We start from the raw sequence: 20949 nt of genomic DNA, 5'->3' as shown, positions 1-20949 counted from the left end.
GGTATGACTTCTGTGCCCTCCCAACCTCTGCTTTTGAAGGGGCTGACCCTGCCTCAGCCTGTAGACAGGCTGGGTGTTGTCAGCCCTGGCACCTTATCCCCTGCTCCACCGCCCCAGCTCATGGGTGAGCAGTGGGTGTCTGTCCCAGGACAATGCGGTATGAAAAGCATCAAGCCAGGGGGGTTCTTCCCATCTTCTCCAGACCCACACATGCAAGGAGAGCCTGTGCAAGGGGTTTTATTCTGTGTGCACACCGGGACAAAAGGGCAACCCCATCCCTTTCATTGCTGACCCTGACCAAGCCATGAGACCATGCCTCAGCCTGCAAGTTTTTCACTTGCAGCAGCCGGACAACAGCAGTGAAAGAGGGATGGGGAGTGCAAGAAGCAGTGGAGTCTGTTTGGCCATCCTGAGGGAGGGAGAATGGATGGCATTGGGGAGCAGGAGCCCGCTGTCCGGATGCTCAGGCTGGGTACAGCATGCGTGTGTGGCGCGGGAAGGGGGGCTCGCTGCAGAGCCCACCCAGCCCATTGGCTTGCGAGTGGTGACAGGCAGGCTGCTCCCTCCCTGCCTAGCCGCTGGCTTGTGTGGATGCGAGCAATGTGCTCAAAGTGCCTTTGCATTAGCTGGCGTGTGTTGTAGCTCCGGCGCTCACTTGCAGAGGTGCTGGGACGACTGAGGTGGCCCTGTCCCACGCCTGGTGGCCCCACTGGACCATGGCATGGGCACAAAGGGACCTGACATCCTTGCTCTCCATTGTCATCGCTTTGGCTGCCTCTCTGTCTGCCACCACCAGTGAAGGTAGGAAGTGGGGTGGTCCTGGTGCGACAGGGCAGCGTTGGGGGGATCTGCAAAATCGCTGCGGCTCTTTGGTTGCAGCCACATGGACTCGCTTAGTTTGCTGGGCTTAGGTGCTCCCTGCTCCCAGAGGAGCACAGCTCCGGGTTCCTGTCTGCCTGAGTTTTGCTTTTGCATCAGAGGATAAACTTCAGAGCTGGGCAGGAGGACTTGATTTCTGCAGCAACGCCTGCCAGCTCTGCCTGGCCTCCCTTGCACAGGCTCTGCTGCAGCGAGCTGGGGTGGCTGCAGAGGGACAGGGACGTGGGCACCAGCGCAGCCGTGGTGATCCCCTCACCGGAGCTGCCAGCCGTGTGGGGCCGAGCACACCAGTTGGATGGCACGGGCTGTGATGGAGACAGTGGATGGGCACGGGATGGTGAGTGGAGAGTGCAGGGAACTGGATGGGCACTCAGGTGGGAAACTTGTCACCAGGGAAAGGGCTGGAAACTTCCAAAGTGGGAAGCAGGGATGCAGCCAGGGACCCTCTCCCATCATCGCGGTGTCAGTCACGTCAGGCCTGCTCCTGCCACCCAGACGCTCCACCCCGCTGCTGGCTGTGCTCATCCCTGGTCCTTGTCGGCCATGCAACCCTGCGCCGGCATCTTGGGCCCCCCTTGGCTTCGGCAGCGCTTCTCCCGCTGCCTGCCACCCACCCGCTCGCCTGCCTCCTTCTGCACTGGCAGGAGCAGCATGGCTGCTTCCCAGGTCTGCTGATTTTCATCACCTGGAGATCTGCCGTTCCTACTCCCAGGCATGTCCTTGGCACTGGCAGCAGCATCCTTCCTCCCTTCTGCTATGCCTGAGAGCCGTGGCCGGCACGGCGCAGCCCTCTGCAGCGAGCCCCGGTGTCAGTGTCCCTATGTGGTGGTGGTGGTGGTGGTGACCATCCCTCCCTTCTCCTGTCCCTGCAGCCCTGCCACCCTTCCAACATGCTGTGGCCCACGGGCCGGCGCTGCGATGCCTCGTGCACTTTGCGGCACCCAGCCAGGCCGGCTCCTTGCGCCTCCGTCCACCTTCTGACACCCACCTGCACCTCCCCTCCCACCCAGCCTCTCTTTCTCACCTATATTACTCTTTTCCAGTTATTTGCCGCTCTTAACCCTGTTCTTCTGCCAGCTGTCGGCTTCCTGCCTTTCTCCTTTCCTCACTGCCCTCGTAGGGGGCTGCATTCAGTGCTTTCCGCTGTGAAAGGGCTGTGTGGGTGCAGAATGGGACCCAAGCACCTCAACATCCCCAGCCTTCGCTTTCCCTTCGCCCCGTGGTGCAGCCCGGAGCCCCCGGCAGGGCAGGATGCTGCCCATCCTGTCCCAGGCTCTTGGTGCTCCCACCCTGCCCGAACTCTGCTAACCTTGTGCATCTGGAAGCAAGGCTGGAGCCTCTGCGCTCTCCTCTGCAGAGGAGATTGCTGGCTGCTGTGGTGGGGTTTACGGCATCTGTATGGACAGCCAGGCCGTGGGCCACTATCTGCCTGTGTCCAGCTGGGAAACCTTGGTTTCTGTGACTTTTTGGTAAGGAAAGCTAGTCTGGATAACAGCTTTGGTCAGGGGGTCTGTGGGGCTGGGAGCGAGCCGGGCTCTGGGGCAGACCGAGTGGGCTGGATCTGGGTTAGACCAGGTAGAAGGTGCTTGGTGGCATCAGGACAATGTGTGGGACCCTGCTGAAAGCTGGTGGTGCTCCGTTTGCCACCCTCAAGGATGCTCATACCTCCGTAGGTAATGGGGCACAGCTCTGCGTGGCACGGGGCAGCTCAGCGCCACCCGGGTGCCGCGGCACAGGCAGAGCTGGCGATGCTGTACGGGCTCCTGGCAGCACCCGACAGCGCAGGGATGCGGCGCTTAATGTTGAGCTCTTCGGTGTGGGAGATACCGTAAAATGCGGCGCAGTGCTGGAATTTCCTGCACTCCAGTTGTGGAGGGCTTTGCTATCCCTTTTCCATAGCACGTGCGGGCACGGTGTGAGGGTGTAGCTGCACCAAAGTGCCCCGTTGGTGCCTGTCCCCTCTGCCCATCACCTCAGCCCCAGCCCGCTGCTTGCCAAACATCTCTGGCCAAGCGACCCAGTCAGCCCCACACTTGGTTTAGAGCTGCTGGGTAGAAAATTACAGCCGCACAGCAAATTTGAGGCCAGAGCGCACCACGCTCTGTTTGTGCGTGTTGGGAGGCAATTGGCATCTAAAGACGTGCATTAACCTGGAGAAAAAGCTCCAGCCTCGTTTTCTTCCTCTTCCAAGAGCTCCCAGTGTCTTTCTTCTTCTGAAAAAAAAAATTGTTTGGGGAAGTTTGGAGCTTATATTTTTTATTCCTTTTAGTCTTACTCTGGAAATGGGAGGCAGAGGGAACCGCCATTCCATGCGAAATCCCCACATCTCAGCACGGCAGCCGCTGCAAAATGCATTGAAATCCAAAACTTGGATATTTTCTACATGGGTGAAAATTTGCAGGATGCAAAAGATTTTCATTTGGAGCACTGAAAACATTTTTTTCTGAAATTGTGGCATTCCTTTAGAGCAGGGAGATAGAAAAGTTCTTTTCAGTAATATAAGGATAGTGCGGTAGAGTAAAACGTTTGCAGTATTACACATTGAGTTGCATAAGCAAAAATATTAAATTGGATATTTTATATGACAACAAGGATTGAAGTTATATAAGAAAGTAAAATAAGTAAAAAAATGAAATAAAATAATAAATAGTAAATAATGAGTTATAATCTTGCTTATATTGAAAGAAAATCAGATAAGCAGAAATTTTAAGGCTTAGGCTGGGGTGAAAAAATTGTCTCTTCTGCCAGAAAATGGCACTTCAAATGCTGCTGCTGCAGTCTGCGCCCTCCCAGGTGATGCCCCTGTGAGGTGGGCGACCGTTCTCCGCATCGCAGCACGGAGCCCGTGGCCCACGAGTGAGCCGAGGTGGCACCTCAGCGGGGAACAGGGGACCTGGAGACATCTCTGCTGGGTTTCCAAGGCACGCAGCAAGCGATGGAGACAGGGCAAAGGACTGGGAGGATGCAGAGCTGTGGCCACAGGGATGCTCATCCTTTCCCAGCACCACGGGGTCGGTGATGAAGACGTTTTGTTCCTCCTTGCGACAAGGCTGGGGCGTGGGAGAGCACCGGGGGCCTTGGGAAAAGCCAGCAGCTTGTGGGGGCCGGTGGAAGGGTTTGTGGCGGTTTTCCCCCCACTAATCTCCCTACTGTAATCCTATTAATTACCTCTATGCTCAAACAGAAAAAAGGTAAAAACTCATCCGCGCATTTATTCAATGCCACTTCTCTACCCCTTCTGCAGCAGAGCCGGAGTCGGGGCTGCGGCAGAAGTAAAGCTTGGAAAGGGAGAGGAAATAGCTTTTTTTGGTGGTAAAAAGGCTCCAAGGATGCCGTGTTCCTCCATAACGGCAGGAAAGGAGGTTTTAGGTACGCAGACTTTTGGTGACAGGAGATAGAGAAGCGTTTGTGTAAAACAGGGAGCGGATTTGGGCTATGTTTGCAGAAAAAAAAAGAAACAACAACCCATAATTTTGGGGGTGTGTGATTTTTTCAATTTCTCCCAAAATACTGCTCTAAAGCAAAACCTTGCATGATTTTCGGTAGGCTCATGGGGAATAGGTTTCTGATCTCAGCTTCATTTTCAGCCTTCTTGTACTGATAGCTTATAAAACTTTGGAAATTCAACTCCCCAAATCTGCAGAAAAATAACACAACAAACAGCGTACAAAATACACCGGCTCTGCAAGCTTTTTCTCATTCTCCTTGAATTCTTGTTTCCTCGAATTGCGAGGGCTTTATTCACAGTGGAAATAAATGGGCATTCATTTTGGGGACAGTAGAAATAGATCTGAGGAGTCCAAATTTAAGTACAACTGAAAAGCCAATGAATTACTACTGGGATGAAAGAATTCCCTCTTTTCTTCGATTGCTGAAAAATGATCGGAAAAGTACTTTAGCCTACAGAAAAATAAAATGCAAAACAACGACTCCCAGCTCCCGAGATGCTCAGCCAGGAAGGGATGGAGAGCGGCTCGTCCCACGCAGCCCACTGGGATCGGCACGCGTGGGTCCCGGCGGGTGAGATTCCGGGGAGCACCGGTCACATCCAGACACTCCGACACCTCCGCTCTTTGTTTTGGTTGGGTCCTGTGTTTCGTGCATCCCTGCTCACCCCGCTGGAGCTTTCGGTGCTGCCTTTATCTCCAGGGGCAAAGCCATTCATATGATAACTCTATTCATACTCTGACAGTTTTTGATAGTTCATTCTCCTAACCCCCGTGTGTTTGCATGACCAACACTCAAAATTATTCCTCTGGCACAGAGGAGTGATTAACCCCTTCTGCCCTGGCAATTCAAAATTGGGCTTCAGGATCAGGCAGTCCTATTTCCTTCAAAAACAAACAGAAATAGCCCCATGTTCTGCCCGTGTAGATGTGAGGTACTTAGGATTGTTAATGACCACACAAAGGATGTAGCTCCATTATGGATCAGGTCCAGCCCCACTAATAAAGCCTCATCAATTGTGTTTGGCCCAGGGATACCGTCCAGAGAGGTACCCAACATTTTTCTGAAGACATCGGCAAAGGCAGACCCATCCCTGCCTTTAATAATTCCTTCCAATGGCTCATCAACATCAGCCTTAAAAAATTGAACCTCTCTTTTCCCTAATACAATTTGCCAGGCTTCACCTTCCAGCCGTTTGTTCTTGTTAGGCATTTCTTGCTGGATTAAAGAGCCGGTGTTTGTCTGCCGTGAAAGTACAGAGTACAACCAGGTGCCTTGCACCCTTGTGAGCACAAGCGCATTGAGCTCGGCAGGTTTTCCTCTTTCCTAGTTTCTTTCTCCAGCCCTGGTATCAGGGCTGTGCCGTGGTATTTGCTCTGTCCCCAATTTCTCACATTTAAAATGCCTCAACAGTGGAAGTGAGTGGGCAACTCAGCTCCGTCCCAGCACCGAGGGTTCACACAGGTCACCAGGTCCTTCCTGGATTAAATACCTTTTGCATAGATACCTCCCATGCAATTGTTAAGGACTGAAAATCTGATGAATTACTGCAAGGATGAGACATTTCTCTCTTTTTTTCAATTGCTGAAAAGTGATGGGAAAAATACTTTACCCAACAGAAGACTAAAACCCAAAACGAGCCCCCTGAAATGCTCAGCCACGGAGGGTGGAGAGCAGCATGTTCCATGTATCTCGCTGGGGTATTTCATTACTGGTGGCATGAAATAATCCTCCTGTCCCCAGGTGTTTAGTATTGGCATTTTTGTCCATTTTAGAAAAAAAAAAGTTCTGTTTTCAAAAGCTATTTTTAAGAGAGCAAAGGAATTGCCTTTAAAAGAAATTAACTTGCTTTAAAAATGTCAGTGGGGTGCAAACAGCTGAGCATGGCTTAGGGTGGCCAAGTCGTGTAAAAGCAAGAGATGTGCTCAGAGAAATTAGGGAAAAAGCATCTGACAGCCTGAAAAGCTGCCATCCAAAGCCCTTCAGATAATCCAGATAAGTGAGCACATTTGCAAAAATCCACATTTCCGCAGTGAATCCTCCAGAGAGGATAAACCTTTACCAGCACCTCTGGGTTGCAGGAGTCAGTGGGAAGGGCAGGGTGTGTTTTGGGGGTGATGCAGGGCTTGTCTTGCTGATCGACTCCTGGGCTCTGCTACAGGCACAGATTCCCAGAGCCAGCTCCCTGAGTCACTGTGCGTGGCTAGGAGCAACACCGGGGAGTCATGCTTTGGGTAAGAAATCTGCAAAATCCCAAGTAACCAGGAGAAAACCGAGCAAGCGTGGGGCTTACAGGGAGTGGGAGCACAGAGATGCTGTGGGATAAGGACATCACATGGCATTAGGGGCTTGCCTGGTGTGAGCTTCGACTCTCAGAAATCAGCAACCTCAGTGGTTAAAGCTGAAAATATATTCGTGTCTGTTTTGCTACACAAATAAATAGAAGACAGAAAAGAGGGAATCTGGACTGGTGCAGGGACGCTGGCACAGACCGCTCTGGAGAGAGAGAGCTCACATTGCTCCGAGCCTGTAGCGCACAGGTTTTGCGTACTGCAAACTGAAGAGTTGCATTTTGTGTTACGCTCCTGTATAATTTGGAAAGGCTGTCACGATATTGTGTTCCTGGTGGCGCGAGACTTTGAGCCACTGCCCCTGGGACTGCAGCTTGGTGGCAAGTCTTGGCCTGGGTGCAGGTTCCTGGCTTGAGGGCCAGGTCAGGGGTGCAAGGAGCCGCCCTTTGGCGGTGCGTGGGGTGAAGAATGAGCTCCCGTAGAGCTGATGCCAAAGGGCAGTCGTGCAAGGCACAGGTTCCTCTCTGCTGACGGACGGGTCCGTGTCATCCTCTGCCCCTTAGGCTTGTATATTGTGTCGGAAAGGACTCGCATGACTCCTAGACAGCCAGTTCCAGCCCTGGGACACCAGGTCTGCAGAGCCCTCCTCTGGGCTGCAAGGACCCTTCTGCTGTCCTCACTGATGCGCTGTGCCTGCTCCCTCCCTAGCCTTGCCGACATCCTTCTCCTTCCCCTGCTCACATCGGACTCTTCCATTGAATTTCTTCCCTCTTTGACCTTTCTCATCGGCCCTCCATCCCCAAAGCTTTCCCACTTGCCCCTCTGGCTTCTGCCCTGAATCACAAAGAGCCCAGTTGCCCCTTGAGCCCTTAACAGCTCTCTCCTCACCAGCATGAACTCCTGGACTGGAGACATGGAAATGCATGCTCACCCCCCACTCTGAGCCTCTGCTCTGGCGCTGTACCCCTTCTCCTTGAGCCCAGGGACAGCTGGTGGGTTTTTAACCTCCCCAGTCCGTTATCAATGTCCAGCTCCGATCACAAAACCGGTGTGTGACACAGTGGTGTGTTCGTGCCAGTCCAGTGTCACCCTCCCTGACGGTGGGTGCCAAGCGTGCTTCCATCTCGGTTGCCAAAGCCAGCACGAAGAATTCTCCCCGGCTGTTCCCCTGCACATGAGCATCAGGAGTCTCAAACTGAGTAGGAAATACGAGCATTTTACATCTGTATTTTTTCCCTTATATTTCTGAGAGGGAACATTTTTGTGTTGTTTGACTTTTAATGTGTTTTTTATTTCTTGGGGTAAAAAAGGCTGCCCTGTAATTTCAAGGTTTTCATCCTTGGAAATACTTTATTCGGGGTGTTTTGTTTTGGTTTGTTTCATTTTTGTACATTATTTCACGACGCCTCAGTCCTACCACAGGTTATGCTCTTGCGCTGCACGTTATCTTGCGCGATATCACGCAGGGTCTGGAAGGATCGGGTTGATCATTTTATTTTTAAAACCTGAACTGCAGCTTTTTGTTAGCACTGATTGAACAAACAAGCTTTCTTCTTCCATCAAAGCATCTCCTGCTCCTGGTATGCTGAAAAGGGGTGACCCTCTGAGCAGTCCTTACGGGCATTGCTTCTCCCGACGCATCACAAAATGATATAAAATTAAATACAAGTTCACAGCAACAATCCAGAGGCCTGAGAAGAAATCCTGAAATGGGAATTAGGGCACAGCCAAACAGCAGTGCTGCTTTTGCACTATTGTTTGAAAATGTTTCTTTTTAATATATCTTTTTTTTTTTTTCAAATTTATTTTTTTTTTCAGCTATTTCAGCCATGGCATTTCCAGAAACGTGGAAAACACACATTCCTGCTGGATTTGGTGACATGACAAATGGTTTGGGTTGGAAGGGACCTCAAAGCCCATCCAGTTCCATCCCTCTGCCATGGACAGGGACACCTCCCGCTGTGTCAGGTTTCCCAAAGACATCTTTTAGAACCACCTGTAAAGCTTTTTAATCTCCTCTCTGGGCAACCGAGACCAGCGGGTGCCGATGCAAACACCGTTCACTCTGTGTCCGTAGTCTGTGCAGCCTCACGCACCGGCAGTGGCTCAACAAAGCCTGAGTGCTCTGCCGGTGCGGCACAGCACCGGTGCGCAGCTCCCACCACCGTGGTGCTGACCCTGATCCATGGGGCACATCCCCTACACGCTGCTCCCCAATGGCAAGAGCTGATCCACCCTCCAGTCTTGCTGCTTTTCCCTCGAAGCCCTCCAAATTGGCCTCGTGTGCTGGTGAATAAATGACTGTTTTTCTTTCTTTAAACGCAAATATTGGCCTGAGGAGGGGGAAGGTAAAAGCGAAGCATCCTGTCCAGTCCCCCCGCAATATTCTGAAGCCAGCAAGACACAGCTTTTTCGCTGGGCTTTGCCTCCTGAGTTGGAAAGGTCGCGGCGAGCTATTCAGCACAACCCTGGATTAAACGGTGGGACACAAATAGCTGACCTACCCCAGCCCCACCTGCCCCTCCAAAGTCCTGCCCCATATTGTGGGAAATGAATGCTGCTGGCTTTTGTTCCGTTCCTCTCCCTGCCCTTTTCTCATAGCCAGACGCTCTCTTCCCTCTGTGGGTAACCCTCCCCAGGTTGTTCCCCCACGGAGCGGAGCTGGGGCTGTGGGGCTGGGGCGCGCAGAGCCACAAGGGGCTGCGGCGCTGGGTCCACTGGGATTGGGGTGGCAGGGGGCAGGAGCGCCTAAGCCCACAGATAAGAGTTTAATTATCAATGCAAAAGGCGTTGTCGCATGGGGGGAGCCTTGCTGTGAATCTTGGGAGGCCTTTGAAGTTGTGATGGAGAGGAACTGAAGCCCAAGGGAACAGGGCTGCTCCCACTGACCCTTCCTCCCCACGCCTGCGCTACAAAGCCCCTGCCTGGGAGGGAGATGGTGGAGTAATTAGAGTGAAGACGACAGTGGGTTAACAATTAGTGAGGGAGCTCAGAGCCCTCTTAGGTCCCCCACCGCTCTTCTAAAGGCTCAGTGCATCTCCCACCGTGCCACCTCATGGCTTGTCCCACCGCCTCACCGTGCAGCCCAGGTGGATCCATAGGCTCCCATGGGCTGTGGCTCCCATGGCACTGTTCCTGAGTCTGGGATGTGGGACACCAAGGCACCCGCACATCTGTTTGTAGGGATGTAAGACGTTTCTGCAGGAACTGCTGTCACTACACAAGGATCGGGAAGGGTTTCTGAGCACTCACTCTTTATGCAGCACAAAAGCTACACGGACCCAGGCAAAATATACATCACTGCCTGCTGGTCCCTGCCTTGGCATCCTCGCTCATCCCAAGCGCTGCTTGGAATTTGGTGGATATGGGTACAGATATGTGTATATATATATGGGTACAGATATTGAGATAGATACAGATACAGATAAAATAAAAATATAAATAAAAATAAAAATGAAAATAAAGATAAAAATCCAGGTATAAATTGTACAGAAGCATATATTACATATCCATATCCATTTCTATATCCACACACCCAGTCTTCAGCTTCTCCACATTCTGCACATACGAGACTGCAATGAGAGCTCCTCATGCAACATTATCTGGTGCAACTTGATAAACAATCAAATAGGTCGGCCTTGCGTGAGACTCCGGCTCAGGACCCCAACTGGTGCTGGGGAACGACCTGCTTGCTCCTAGGTGCTTCCATTTGAAGGGCAATCAGGCCTGACAGCTTTTCCACCAGGGCGAGAATTTCCCCTGACACCTCCTGGTGTTTTGGCTCAATGCGGCGAGCCAAGGCCAAGGCACAGAATAGGGGAAATGCAAAATGGTGTGCGGCAAAACAAAATGGAGCTCGCGGTTTGAGACTGATACGTGCAGACAGTCCATAACATCAAACAGAATCGCCCAGCTGTAGGAGAGAGGTCTCCCAATCCGGCACATTTTGGCTGAAAGGAGCCCTTTGTGGTGGTCTCGCTCACCCTCTGGCGTCAAGGGTGGGCTCTTTTGGAGCATCACCCCTGGAGAAGCCACATAAGCAGGACATCACCTGCGAGGGGCTGGACGGGGCACTTGTAGTGTGTGACGTGGCCGATCCCCCTTGGTGTTGGTCTGTAGCCTTTCACCATAATGGACAGTTGGGTTTCAGGAGAGTATTGACCTCCCCAGATCTGAGCATAGCACGTAATAGCGCTGCTGCATGGATGCTCACATCCACAGGCGTTTGCGCTACGCCATGAGTTACCACAAGAGCTCTTGGACACGCAATCCTGTAATATTTGTGCAATTCCCACCGCAGTGGTCTTAATGCATTGGACTCCTTTGCAATGGGCTGTAATGCTTCTAAGGAATAAAAGCAATTATTTAGCCTTCCTCCTGCAAAGAGGCGTGAGCTCCCGCTCTGTGGACATGTTACAGGGCATGTGAGCTTGTCCAGTGCTTTGTGCACACAGCACCTGAAAGGAGATGACTCCTTCATGCAAGTGAGGTTGGGCGATAACCACATGGTCCATGTGGTGGGACGGGGTAGCCGGCTGCAGGTCCCATGCATCACTGCACGGCCAAGTCTGAGCGATGCCCCAATGTGGGGGTGTCTTCTCCGATCTCAGCGTTATTCTCCATTGCGTGATGCTTCAGCCCTACCCCGGGCCGTACAGGCTCCTCTTGCCACCTGAAGAGGCATTTGCACCCGTCGCTGAGCATCTCAGCGTGGGAAAGGGGGTGCAGACAAGACGGCGGGGAGGAGAGAAGCTCCGTGAAAGTGGTCCCCTCCGCGCAGCCTGCCTGCTGAGGGTCACCGGGACCGTGCTCCTGCGCTGTGAGCAGGGAAACTCCTGAGCCCGGCCTCCTGCTGGGTGAATTACCCAGGGAAAATAGGCAGAAAATCTTCAGATTAACAATAACAAATAAAAATGGATTTGAGATCTCCGAGGTAATTACTCCGTGCTGAGGGCAAGGGGCCTCTTTAGCAGTGGGAGCAGCACCGTGTGGGGAGCGAGGGGCTCGGCCTGCTGTTGGGCCAATGCAGTCACACAAGAAACCCTGGAAATTCTTTCAAATTGTTCTGCTAACATTAATAAATGCCTCAAAAGCTCCTAATCTGCTCTGTCAGGAGCATGACGTCCGGGCGTTTCACAGCCAGATCACGTCTCTCCTCCTCTCTCTCCCCTCCCCTCCTTTCCTGCCTGGTAATAGTAAATGAAAGTGGCACCCGTTCCCCCGGCTGCTGCGACCAACACCACGCTGGGCCCAAGCTCTGCTGGGGTTGAAGCTGCTGTCCCAATGTGTCCCATTCCTGCCCATTCCCAAGGCACCAAGACCACCAGCCTTCCGGAGCCCAGGGAGCAACCGGCAGGGGTAGCGTGTCAGGTTCCGTAGAGATCCAGTTTGATGGAGTCACTGCTCAAGGGTGAGGAAAAGCAGACGGCACGGACATAGCATCCAGCATGGGTTTGACCTTACTGGGTGTCTGCGGGGCAAAGAGTGCTTGGGAGAGCTGTAGACACTGGAGGACTTTGGGGGAGCCAAGTGCTGATGAGGGGTGACGAGGCATGGGCGTGCGAGTTGGTGTCCATTGGGGCACTTTGCCAGCGCTTTCTGCTGAGCTTCCATCTCTCTGGATCAGTATCTTGGAGATGGGACTTCGCCTTCTTCCCAAGGTGCTGAGCGAGGCACGGGGTTACGAGGCAGCAGCAAGGCTTTCCTCTGCCTGATGGGATCTGATTTCCGTGGGATCTGAGGCTCGCGGGAAGCAGATGACACTCTGGGGCAGCTCACTCTGTGTGTCCAGGAGCTCTCTGGCATCCAGCTTTCCCCTCGCCTGCTGGCTCTGCACAGGTTTCTGCAGGAAGCTCCTGAGCGTGTTCAAAGTCATCCTTGTCTCTCCCCTGCTAGAAGCTGCTCCCCTCTCCTTGCAGGTTTGCCCCTGTCTGCTCATTAAGCCAGGTTCCTGCTGGTGGCAAGGCTTTAGAAAGGTTGGCTTTGATGGGCTTCTCATGCAGCCTGTCCCCCATGGTCTGGCTGCTCTGGTGGGGTGTCAGCCAAGACTGTGGGGGGGCACTTTGTGCCGGAGCTGGGCACTGCAGTGTGTAATTACAGAGGCTATTGGAGTGCAGACTTCAAACTAGTGACATGGGAGGGATGCCTAAAGGGCTCAGTGAAGCCTCCAGAGAAGCGTCCAAGCAAGGAACAATACCCTGGTTGCACCGATGTTGGTCTAGGTTGGGACTAGTGGACAACCTGAGGCTCGGACTGTGTTTTCCCAGCTCCCCACTACTTTGCATTCCCTCTGACCTGGTGTTTGCAGCCCTCTCTCCTCCAAAAGGACATTTCTCTCATTCCTATGGCCAGTACAGCCCCACCCCAACTCTACCCCGAACCAACAACTCTGAGGAACATCATTTGTTGCCATCTCCTACTCTGTGTTTGCCTCAGCTGCAGCCAGGCAGGTCCCTGACAGCAGCCCCATGGGTGATAAGCAGAGGGGACAATCAAGCTAGTGGGATGCAAGGATGGGTCACTTATGGTGGCTTGGTTCCTTGTCTCTTGGGCATGGAGAGAAGGCTTCCTAATGCACCGTTTTGCTCTTGTGTTTTCCAGTGAACTTGCTAGACACGTCAACCATCCTGGGGGACTGGGGCTGGATGACTTATCCATCGCATGGGGTAAGTATGAAGTGGCTGTTGGTGAATGGGGGGACCCCCGTGGGATGGGTCACCGTGGGTCCCCTTGGGCAGGGGGATAGACATCTCAGTCTCAGGCTGGTGCCTTGATAGCTGTTGATGAGGCAAAGACATCGGGTCTTGTTGGCCAGTGCCTTCCTGAAAGAATAGCAGTGGTGGGAATGTCATTTAACCATTCTGTGTCCCCTGGTAGGGACCAGGTTGTCACCAGGTCCTGAGCTTTGACATGACTCAAGATCTGGGTCTCCCCATGGGTCCTCCTGCTCAGCATCATCTCATTCCTTACTCCACTGGGTAAGGAATTCCATCAGGAGGAATGGCCCCAAATGACTGGGAAGCTCCAAACCACCTGCAATCTGAGGAATTTGCTGTGGTAACTGGGCAAGGAGGGCAGTGGAGCATCCCTGCAGATGATTTCTTATGGGGAATGGAGCTGTAAATGCACAGCTCTGCAGCAGGGACAGGAGGGGTGACCCCCGTGTGAGCCGGCTGTCTCTGCTGCCTGGATCCTCTCCACACACTCCCTTCACTTGTTTTCCGTGATTTTCCTGCCGCAGCAACTTTCTGCAAAGTGTGGTTTTCAGACAGCAGTGATTACCTGGTTGTGAGGATTTTGCTCCTTCATTTCCCGAGCAGAATCAACCCCATCAATACACACAGGACCAACCACAAGGCACGGTGGTGCAAGCAGAAGAGCTGTGGAATTGGGGTGCCTGCCTGCCTTTCGCTGCTGTGTTGATTTCTCATGTCCACTCTGTAGTGTACGTCTGCAAAGCCAAGGGATGAGCCCTGGGTCAGGACCCACTTGGGCTGTTAGGTGTTACGTGACCGCAGTGCACCGGGGCTGCGGAGTCCTGGATAAATCCTGGTCTTGTTACTGGGAGGACAACCAAGCAGCCATGTGAGAACTGCCTTGAACACCTTTAAGGAGGGTGCTTGTTTTTCGATGTGATGTTCTTGCATGAACAGCTTTGCATATCTTTTTCCAAACAGATGTTTTAGTGGCTCCTCTGAACCCTTCTCTGAACTGTGATACTTTCTCCATGAGCCATTGCAATATCCTGAAAAAGCATCTGATTTCTTAACCCTCCTTCAGCTGCAGATGCCCTTTGGGCAGTGAACTTACACTTGGGCCCAGTTGCCATCACCAGAAAGAAGGGTGCTGTTGTCTCAGAGAAGCTGCTGTAGGGTATTTGCTCCCAGTGCACTGCTTTGGCACTGAGCAGATGTCTCCTGAGCATCCCCTGGATGTTCTCCTTCAGGTGGGAGAGAGGTTGGGTGACCTGCAGGCTTGGTATCTTGGCTCCACACATATCCAATATTGAAGCCTGCTGTGATCTCCGGTCCAGGAAAGGGACTGAGTTTGCTGGTCACCACCTCCAGAGTGCTGCTGGCGTCCCTGGGAATGTCGCTGCTCGTCGTTGCCGCTTTGGCAGAGCTGGGCAAAGTCCAGTTGCTGGTATGGAGCGGGGGCAGTGTACCATGAAGCCAGATTTTATCTGGGGTCCCTTATTTTTGCTGCCATGTCCTCAAATCAGATATTCCTTCTGGGAAAAAAAAGTGGCAGCAGTGCCTCCCCTGCAATCCCCCACCCTCCTCCCTTGCTGCCTGCCCTGCCTCAGCCACAGAGGGAAGGTGCGCTGGGTGCCACCTGGTGCAGGATTTCCCTGCAAGAGTCTCGGTTCCATTCACAGACATATCTGTGACTGCATCCTCTGCCCAGGGATGGGGATGTTGACCCTGGCTCTGCAGCTGAAGTTACGCTTGTTTTTGTTTTCCCCACATCTCCGTTCCCCTGGATGACAATGGGGAGGTGTGGAGCTCTGGTTGGTCTTTGCATGGTACTAAACAGCACAGAGCCTCAGTCCATGGCCTGAGGGGACTAAGAATCACAGAAATGTAGAATCATAGATTGGTTTGGGTAGGAAGGACCTCAAAGCCCATTCAGTTCCACATCCCTGCCACAGGCAGGGATGCCTCCCACTGGATCAAGTTCCTCAAAGCCCCATCCAATCTGGCCTTGAACACCCCAAGGATGGGGCAGCCAGCCCCTAATGTCCTACAGCTCGCTTTCTCAACGCCTGCAGATTCTGTCTGACCTCTCTGGGTTTCCTGGGAATGCCAGAGGAAAGGTGTCAGACTCAGAGGTTTTCTCTTCTGGACTGGGAGATCCCAGAGCGACCCACACAGCCAGAGCAATGATACAAATCATCAGCAGTGTAAATCTGAAAGGGGACCATTTGCAAAGTCCTAATGTTTTCATTACGCCTGTGGTCAAGGTGAACTTACAGAATCATAGAATAGTTTAGGTCAGAAAAGACCTTTATGATCAGGAAGGTATTCTTCCTCTCTGGGTTTTCTGTGGCCAGCCAGAGTGGAGGAGCAGGAGGCTGGGAGCAATAGGCACAGCGAGGGTCAGCAGCACTATTGAGCCTGGGGAGTGTCAGGACATCAGGGAGGCACACTTGGCCTGTTTAGACATTTCCTCTTGCCAGACAATTAACTGAGGGGTAATTGGCCGTAATTGCTGCTCAGGGGTTTAATTGCGTCCCCCTCCTCACCTCTACCCCAGAGACACGTGCAGCAAGCGACAGGGTCACTGGGAGCATCCCTGTCCCACAGGCTGCGGCTCCTCTCAATTATAACTTCAAAGGGCTCCCAGGAGCTTTGCAGCTAGCTCCATCCCCTGAACAATTCCCTTTGCATTGAAAATTAAACTCTTATCAGTGCCGTCAAAGAGGCTGTCCCTTCCCCTTCTGTGCCTCCAGTCTCCCAGCTCTCCCCAGCAGAACGCCCTAGTGCCCCAGTGCCCTTCTCGCCCCTCTCCTTGCCTGGCACGTGACCCGCTGTATCAGAGGGAGCCCTGATCGGCCCCTATGCAAATTGCTTTTCTACTGACTAATTAAAACGCTGATGAGATAAGTCAACATATTATTAATAATTATTGGATCGTCTACTTTGATTTACAAAGTCAAACAGGAAATGATTTTGTTCAGACACGGGGTATCTAAGGAGCTTGAAGGATGCCTTGCAAAAGCTAATTACAACGGGAGCACCTTGAGTGCGAGGGGAAGACCCCCCCATGCTGCCCCCCACCAGCATCTCCGTGCTCTGGCCCCACAGCATCGCCCTCGCTGCACGGGCTGGGGGGCATCTGCCTCCCAAGCAGCTTCTCCAATGCCTGGCATGCTCCATGGTGGTGGGAGCACCAGGGAAGGCTTTCAGAGGTGGTTTACACCCCTCCATCTCTGCTCCTCATAGAGGGACTTATCCTGAGACCCCTGGCCACGATTAGTGGACTGCTGTCCCCTCGTCCCGCAGTAGCTCAGAGGGAGAGCTGGCAAAAAGGTACCAGATTTGCTCAAACATCCAGCTGAGAGCACAGAAGATGCATTTCTGCTCATAGGATGCTGTCTCAGCAGTGTTTGTGCATCAAGGACAGGGATTTCACGCTGGTGTGTGGTGCTGCTGCAAACGCCTCAGGACCCAGCTGTTTGCAGAGCAAATCCTAGGCATCAGGAGGCCTTTTTTTTTTCGCCTGGGTCTGGTCCTGCAGCCATGTTCAAGGCTTGGATGAACCCTACCTGCCATGCCAGATCAAAGTCTGCCTTTGCCCCAGGGCCACCCTGCATTCCCCCTGTCCCTGGCCCGAGCTGTGTGGTGTCCTGGCCATTTCCACCCCCTTTAGCATCCCGGCTTTCTCCTCAGGGCACCAAAAGACGTTGGGGCTCTCCCGTCTGCCAGGCCTTGTCTTCTGCCCTCTGTCACTTTGATGTCCTTGCTCCATTTCTTGAGTTTCTCCTCCAGTCTGGAGCGTTTCTGCCCGAATCCAGGAATAGCAGCAAGTTACAGGGCAAACTGTGGTGAAACTCATTTTCATTGAAAAAAAAAGAAAATGATGGGTAGGAATGGAACACTGGAAAATAAAGATTTAGAGTAGTAATTGAGATAAAAGCTCATCTCCCAGTGCTTGTTCAGTAAATGCTGGGTTAGTGCTAATTCCCAAGATGCTGGTCACTACCAGGAGTTAATCACCCGCAGTGCAGCTCAGGGTCGTTAACTGCCTGACAAATCCCTCCTTAGCCATAGCAGGGACTGATTTCATGGGGATTATCTCCATTAACGCCTCCCACCTAATGATTTAGAGCTGCAGTGATGTTCTCTTCTTTTTTTTTTCCTCTCCCAGTGACAGTGGGAGAGGCGTTTGCTCTGGGAGGAAGGAAAGCATTGGATGTTCCAAAAGCAGCAAAAGCTTTGTTATGCCAGGCAGACCCTGATCCCTCCTGAAAGCTGTCCCAAGACTGAGGAAACCTCATTCCTTGATCCCCTCTGTTGTGGGAGGCTAGTATGTGATCCCTTCTCCTGCATTTGTGCCCACTGCTCCTCCTCCTCACTTTGCTGCACTGCACAGGTCCTGGGAGACTTCTGAGACCTTGCTCTGCCGCCCAGATATCTCCTGTTTGCATCTTTCGCCTTTCATAATCTGGCAAATTTTTTTGATGACTGGTGTTGACTTTAATTTAAACCATTAGGCAAACCCCGGAATACAGATGCAATCATGTCCCCCGCAACGCGTGTGCTTACCACGTTAATTATGATGTCCTCATTTCCGTCTCGCTAGGGGATCTTATCGCAATAACGGGGGCCAGGCTGAGATTCATTTAATAAAAGCCACTTCAAACTGTCAGCTGCGAGAGAGTGATGCTGGGAGGTTGGGTGCACCCACAGTGCCAGCGCTTTTCAACCAGTGTTGCCCAGCGCCACAGCTGCAGATGGTCAGAGTCTCCCCTCCCCGGCCATAAGAGCTTGTAATTAGGGTGAAACAGAAAAATCTTTCAAGATATGAGGATTCCTGATGCAGATCCTTCCATCCCAAATGCCTGGCAGGTTCTAGGATCTGGCAGAAGTTGAGGGACCTATATTCGTGCAATCATAGAACCCTGGAATGGTTTGGGTTGAAAGGGATGTTTAAACCCATCCAGTTCCACACCCCTGCCATGGGCAGGGACCCCTCCCACTGGGTCAGGGACTCCAATCCTCATCCAACCTGGCCTGGAACCCCTCCAGGGATGGGGCAGCTACCACTGCTCTGGGCAACCTGGGCCAGGGCTTCACCACTCCCGTAGCAGAACATTTCTCCCTTGGATCTCATCTCAATCTCCCTTCTTTCAGCTCCAAATCATTCCCCTCATCCTGTCTCTGCACTCCCTCATCAAGCGCCCTTCCCCAGCTTTTCTGGAGCCCCTTTCCATACTGGAAGCTGCTCTAAGGTCTCCCTACAGCCTTCTCTTCTCCAGGATGAACAACCCCAACTCTCTCAGCCTGTCCTTGTACGGCAGGTGCCCCCGCTTTGTGGCACACTAGGAAGTTGCACCCATGTCATCCAAGCCGCCAGTTCAGGTGGTCCTGCTTCCAGGTGGACCAGCTTCCCCCTACATTTCCACCAATGGCAGAGCACGTGCCCTTCACACCAGGGTGGTGTTTTGGATCAGTCTCGGACTGGGATCGCACAATGCTGTGTACGATCTAGGGAAAGTGCTGGCAGTCCACCTGCTGCACAAAAGAGCACCAAGTTTGAGAGAGAGATGCTATAAATGCAAACCCTTCCTGCTCTGCCCTGCAGTGGATGCTGAAGATCACCAGAGCCTGGAGATGGACATTTAGCCCCCTGCTCTCTGCCAGTGGTGAGGACACTGCCAGCTCTGGCAGTGCCACAGGTGTGTGGAGACAACACAGTCATGAGGACTGGCTCCTCTGCCAGATCTGGGAGAGAACTGAATGTCTTGTGACACTGGAGACCCAAAGCAACCACATCCACTGGAGACCGAGGCATTTTGTGGCAGACTGTAACCTCCTTTTTCCCTTGCTGGACACCCCTAATGAGCCCCGAGTGCCACAGGCATAGCAGAGTGGAGCTGGATGTCCCTGCTTGCACCCTCATCTCTGCCCTCTCCCTGCGTGTCTCCTTCCGTGAACAGCTCTGCCTCGCTTTCCCCAGGGAACTCAGCAGAGAAAAGACAGGAAACAGATGTTGTGTTAATTTGTGCTCGATTAATTGCAACAACAATTTCCACACCCTCTGCAGTCATGGTACGTGCACCCTCCAGCGCAGGAGCAGGGAGCTGGCTGGCTCCTGCCAGCGCAGGCATGTGCACGGACACAAACCTCCAGGCACCCCTGTGCCCCTTGGCCTGGGGGCAGGATTGTGTCCTGGCTGTCATAGCACTTTCATTGGTTCATACCTGCGGCAAGGGAAACTGAGGCATAACAAGAAGGATTGCTGCTGCTCACCCCTCTGGCAAAGCCCATGCGTAGTTTGGCCTCTTTCCTTGTTGGCTGCCTGAGACCTGGCATGCAGAGCAGCTCCTCAGTGACCTCAGGAGCTAGGATGAACCTCAGTATTTCTGGAATTTCCAGGATGATTTTTTTGAAAGACTCAGAAATATTTTTCTCTCCCGGCAGTGCCTTTCACACTCTTTGCCAGTGTATTCTTCTCTGAACAAGATTTTGTTGAAGTCTCCACCTAGAGCTGCTGCCTTTGCTGTCTTGCTTTGAGCTCACGAGGAGCAGAGTTTTCTCAAGGCGAGATGCTGGGGGAGTTTTGAAGATGTACATCAGCAAGATGACTGCTTGGACCACCCCAGCACTAGTGGAAAGCACAGGAACACCTCCTCTGGAGGTGTGGGTCACATCTGGTGACACATGTCTAGAGGAGGTGTGGGTCAAGGAGGTTCAATAAGGAAGGACTTTCCTATCTGAGAGAGGAGAAGGGAGGAGGCTGTCTTGCAGGTATCACTGATAACCTCTTTCCAATCTCTCTTACACTCCGGAGGGGGATGCCCTCCCCCAGCTGTGTCCTGTCTCTGCAGTGCCAGCAGCCACGTAGTGAGGCTGAGGGGCGCCTGTCCCAGCAGATTTGCATGCTCAGCAGCTCTGGGCTGAAGTCTCCAGGCTCACCCCCTGCCCTGAGCTGAGCATCAGGCTCCTTCTCTCTGGGCTGCTGTCGGTTTTGCATCTGTAATGAACCACGGGTCACTACTCACATAAGAAAACATCGGTTTTGTCCCGTCAGAGCAAGCCCCGGGGGTTTGTTTTAATGTACTTGCAATGCTGCTTAGAAGACTGGTTTTCCTGCTCTGTGTGTCACTGCTGGAGCTTTGCTTGGCTCCCCCAGGCAGGCAGAGACCGCCAAGGTGGGGGCTGCTCCCCATTGCTTGCCTTCGCCAGTGAAGGCAGAGCTGGCAGCCCAAGGACCAGGGGTGCTGTGGATCAGGACCAGGGGTGCTGTGGATCTGGGGACAATGCAGGTCTACCAGAGAGGTGCAACATCTGAGGGACTCATCACATGATGGGACTCAGGAACCTTCAAGGCTTCTTGCTGAGACCAGGGAGAAGTCAGAAGGTCTGAAGTCCTTCTCTGCTCCTCCTCTGCCTTCTACTCTGTTAAGAAGAATTTAGGTGTCCCAGACCCCTCCACGGGGGATGTGATGGGGGTGCCTGGTTTGGATAAGGATGTGGGCTGAAGAAGTGGTGGGAAGCTCCCAGAGGAGGGAAAACCTGTGGGTCCTCATGAGGGTTTGGTGGGGTAGAAGAGGGTGGGAAGAGAGATGTGAGGCAAAAGTAAGCCACTAGAAGTTTCCTGTAGCCCC

At 52.8% G+C, this 20949-nt stretch overlaps 1 protein-coding gene across 2 annotated transcripts in view; it reads left to right on the top strand.

Annotated features, from left to right (window-relative positions):
* The first annotated feature begins 600 nt into the window (after positions 1-600).
* Positions 601-20949, top strand: part of EPHA8 (EPH receptor A8) — a 53964-nt gene continuing 33615 nt past the window's right edge. For both annotated transcript variants that reach the window (XM_009562607.2, XM_054086038.1), the window contains exons 1-2: positions 601-801; positions 13218-13282. In XM_009562607.2, coding sequence (XP_009560902.2) covers positions 717-801; positions 13218-13282 — 150 coding nt within the window. In that variant the 5' untranslated portion in view covers positions 601-716. The remainder of the gene's footprint in view (positions 802-13217; positions 13283-20949) is intronic.

The sequence above is a fragment of the Cuculus canorus genome, chromosome 21 (assembly GCF_017976375.1).
Source record: "Cuculus canorus isolate bCucCan1 chromosome 21, bCucCan1.pri, whole genome shotgun sequence".
Taxonomy (NCBI): domain Eukaryota; kingdom Metazoa; phylum Chordata; class Aves; order Cuculiformes; family Cuculidae; genus Cuculus; species Cuculus canorus.
This window is presented reverse-complemented; position numbering and strand designations above follow the sequence as displayed.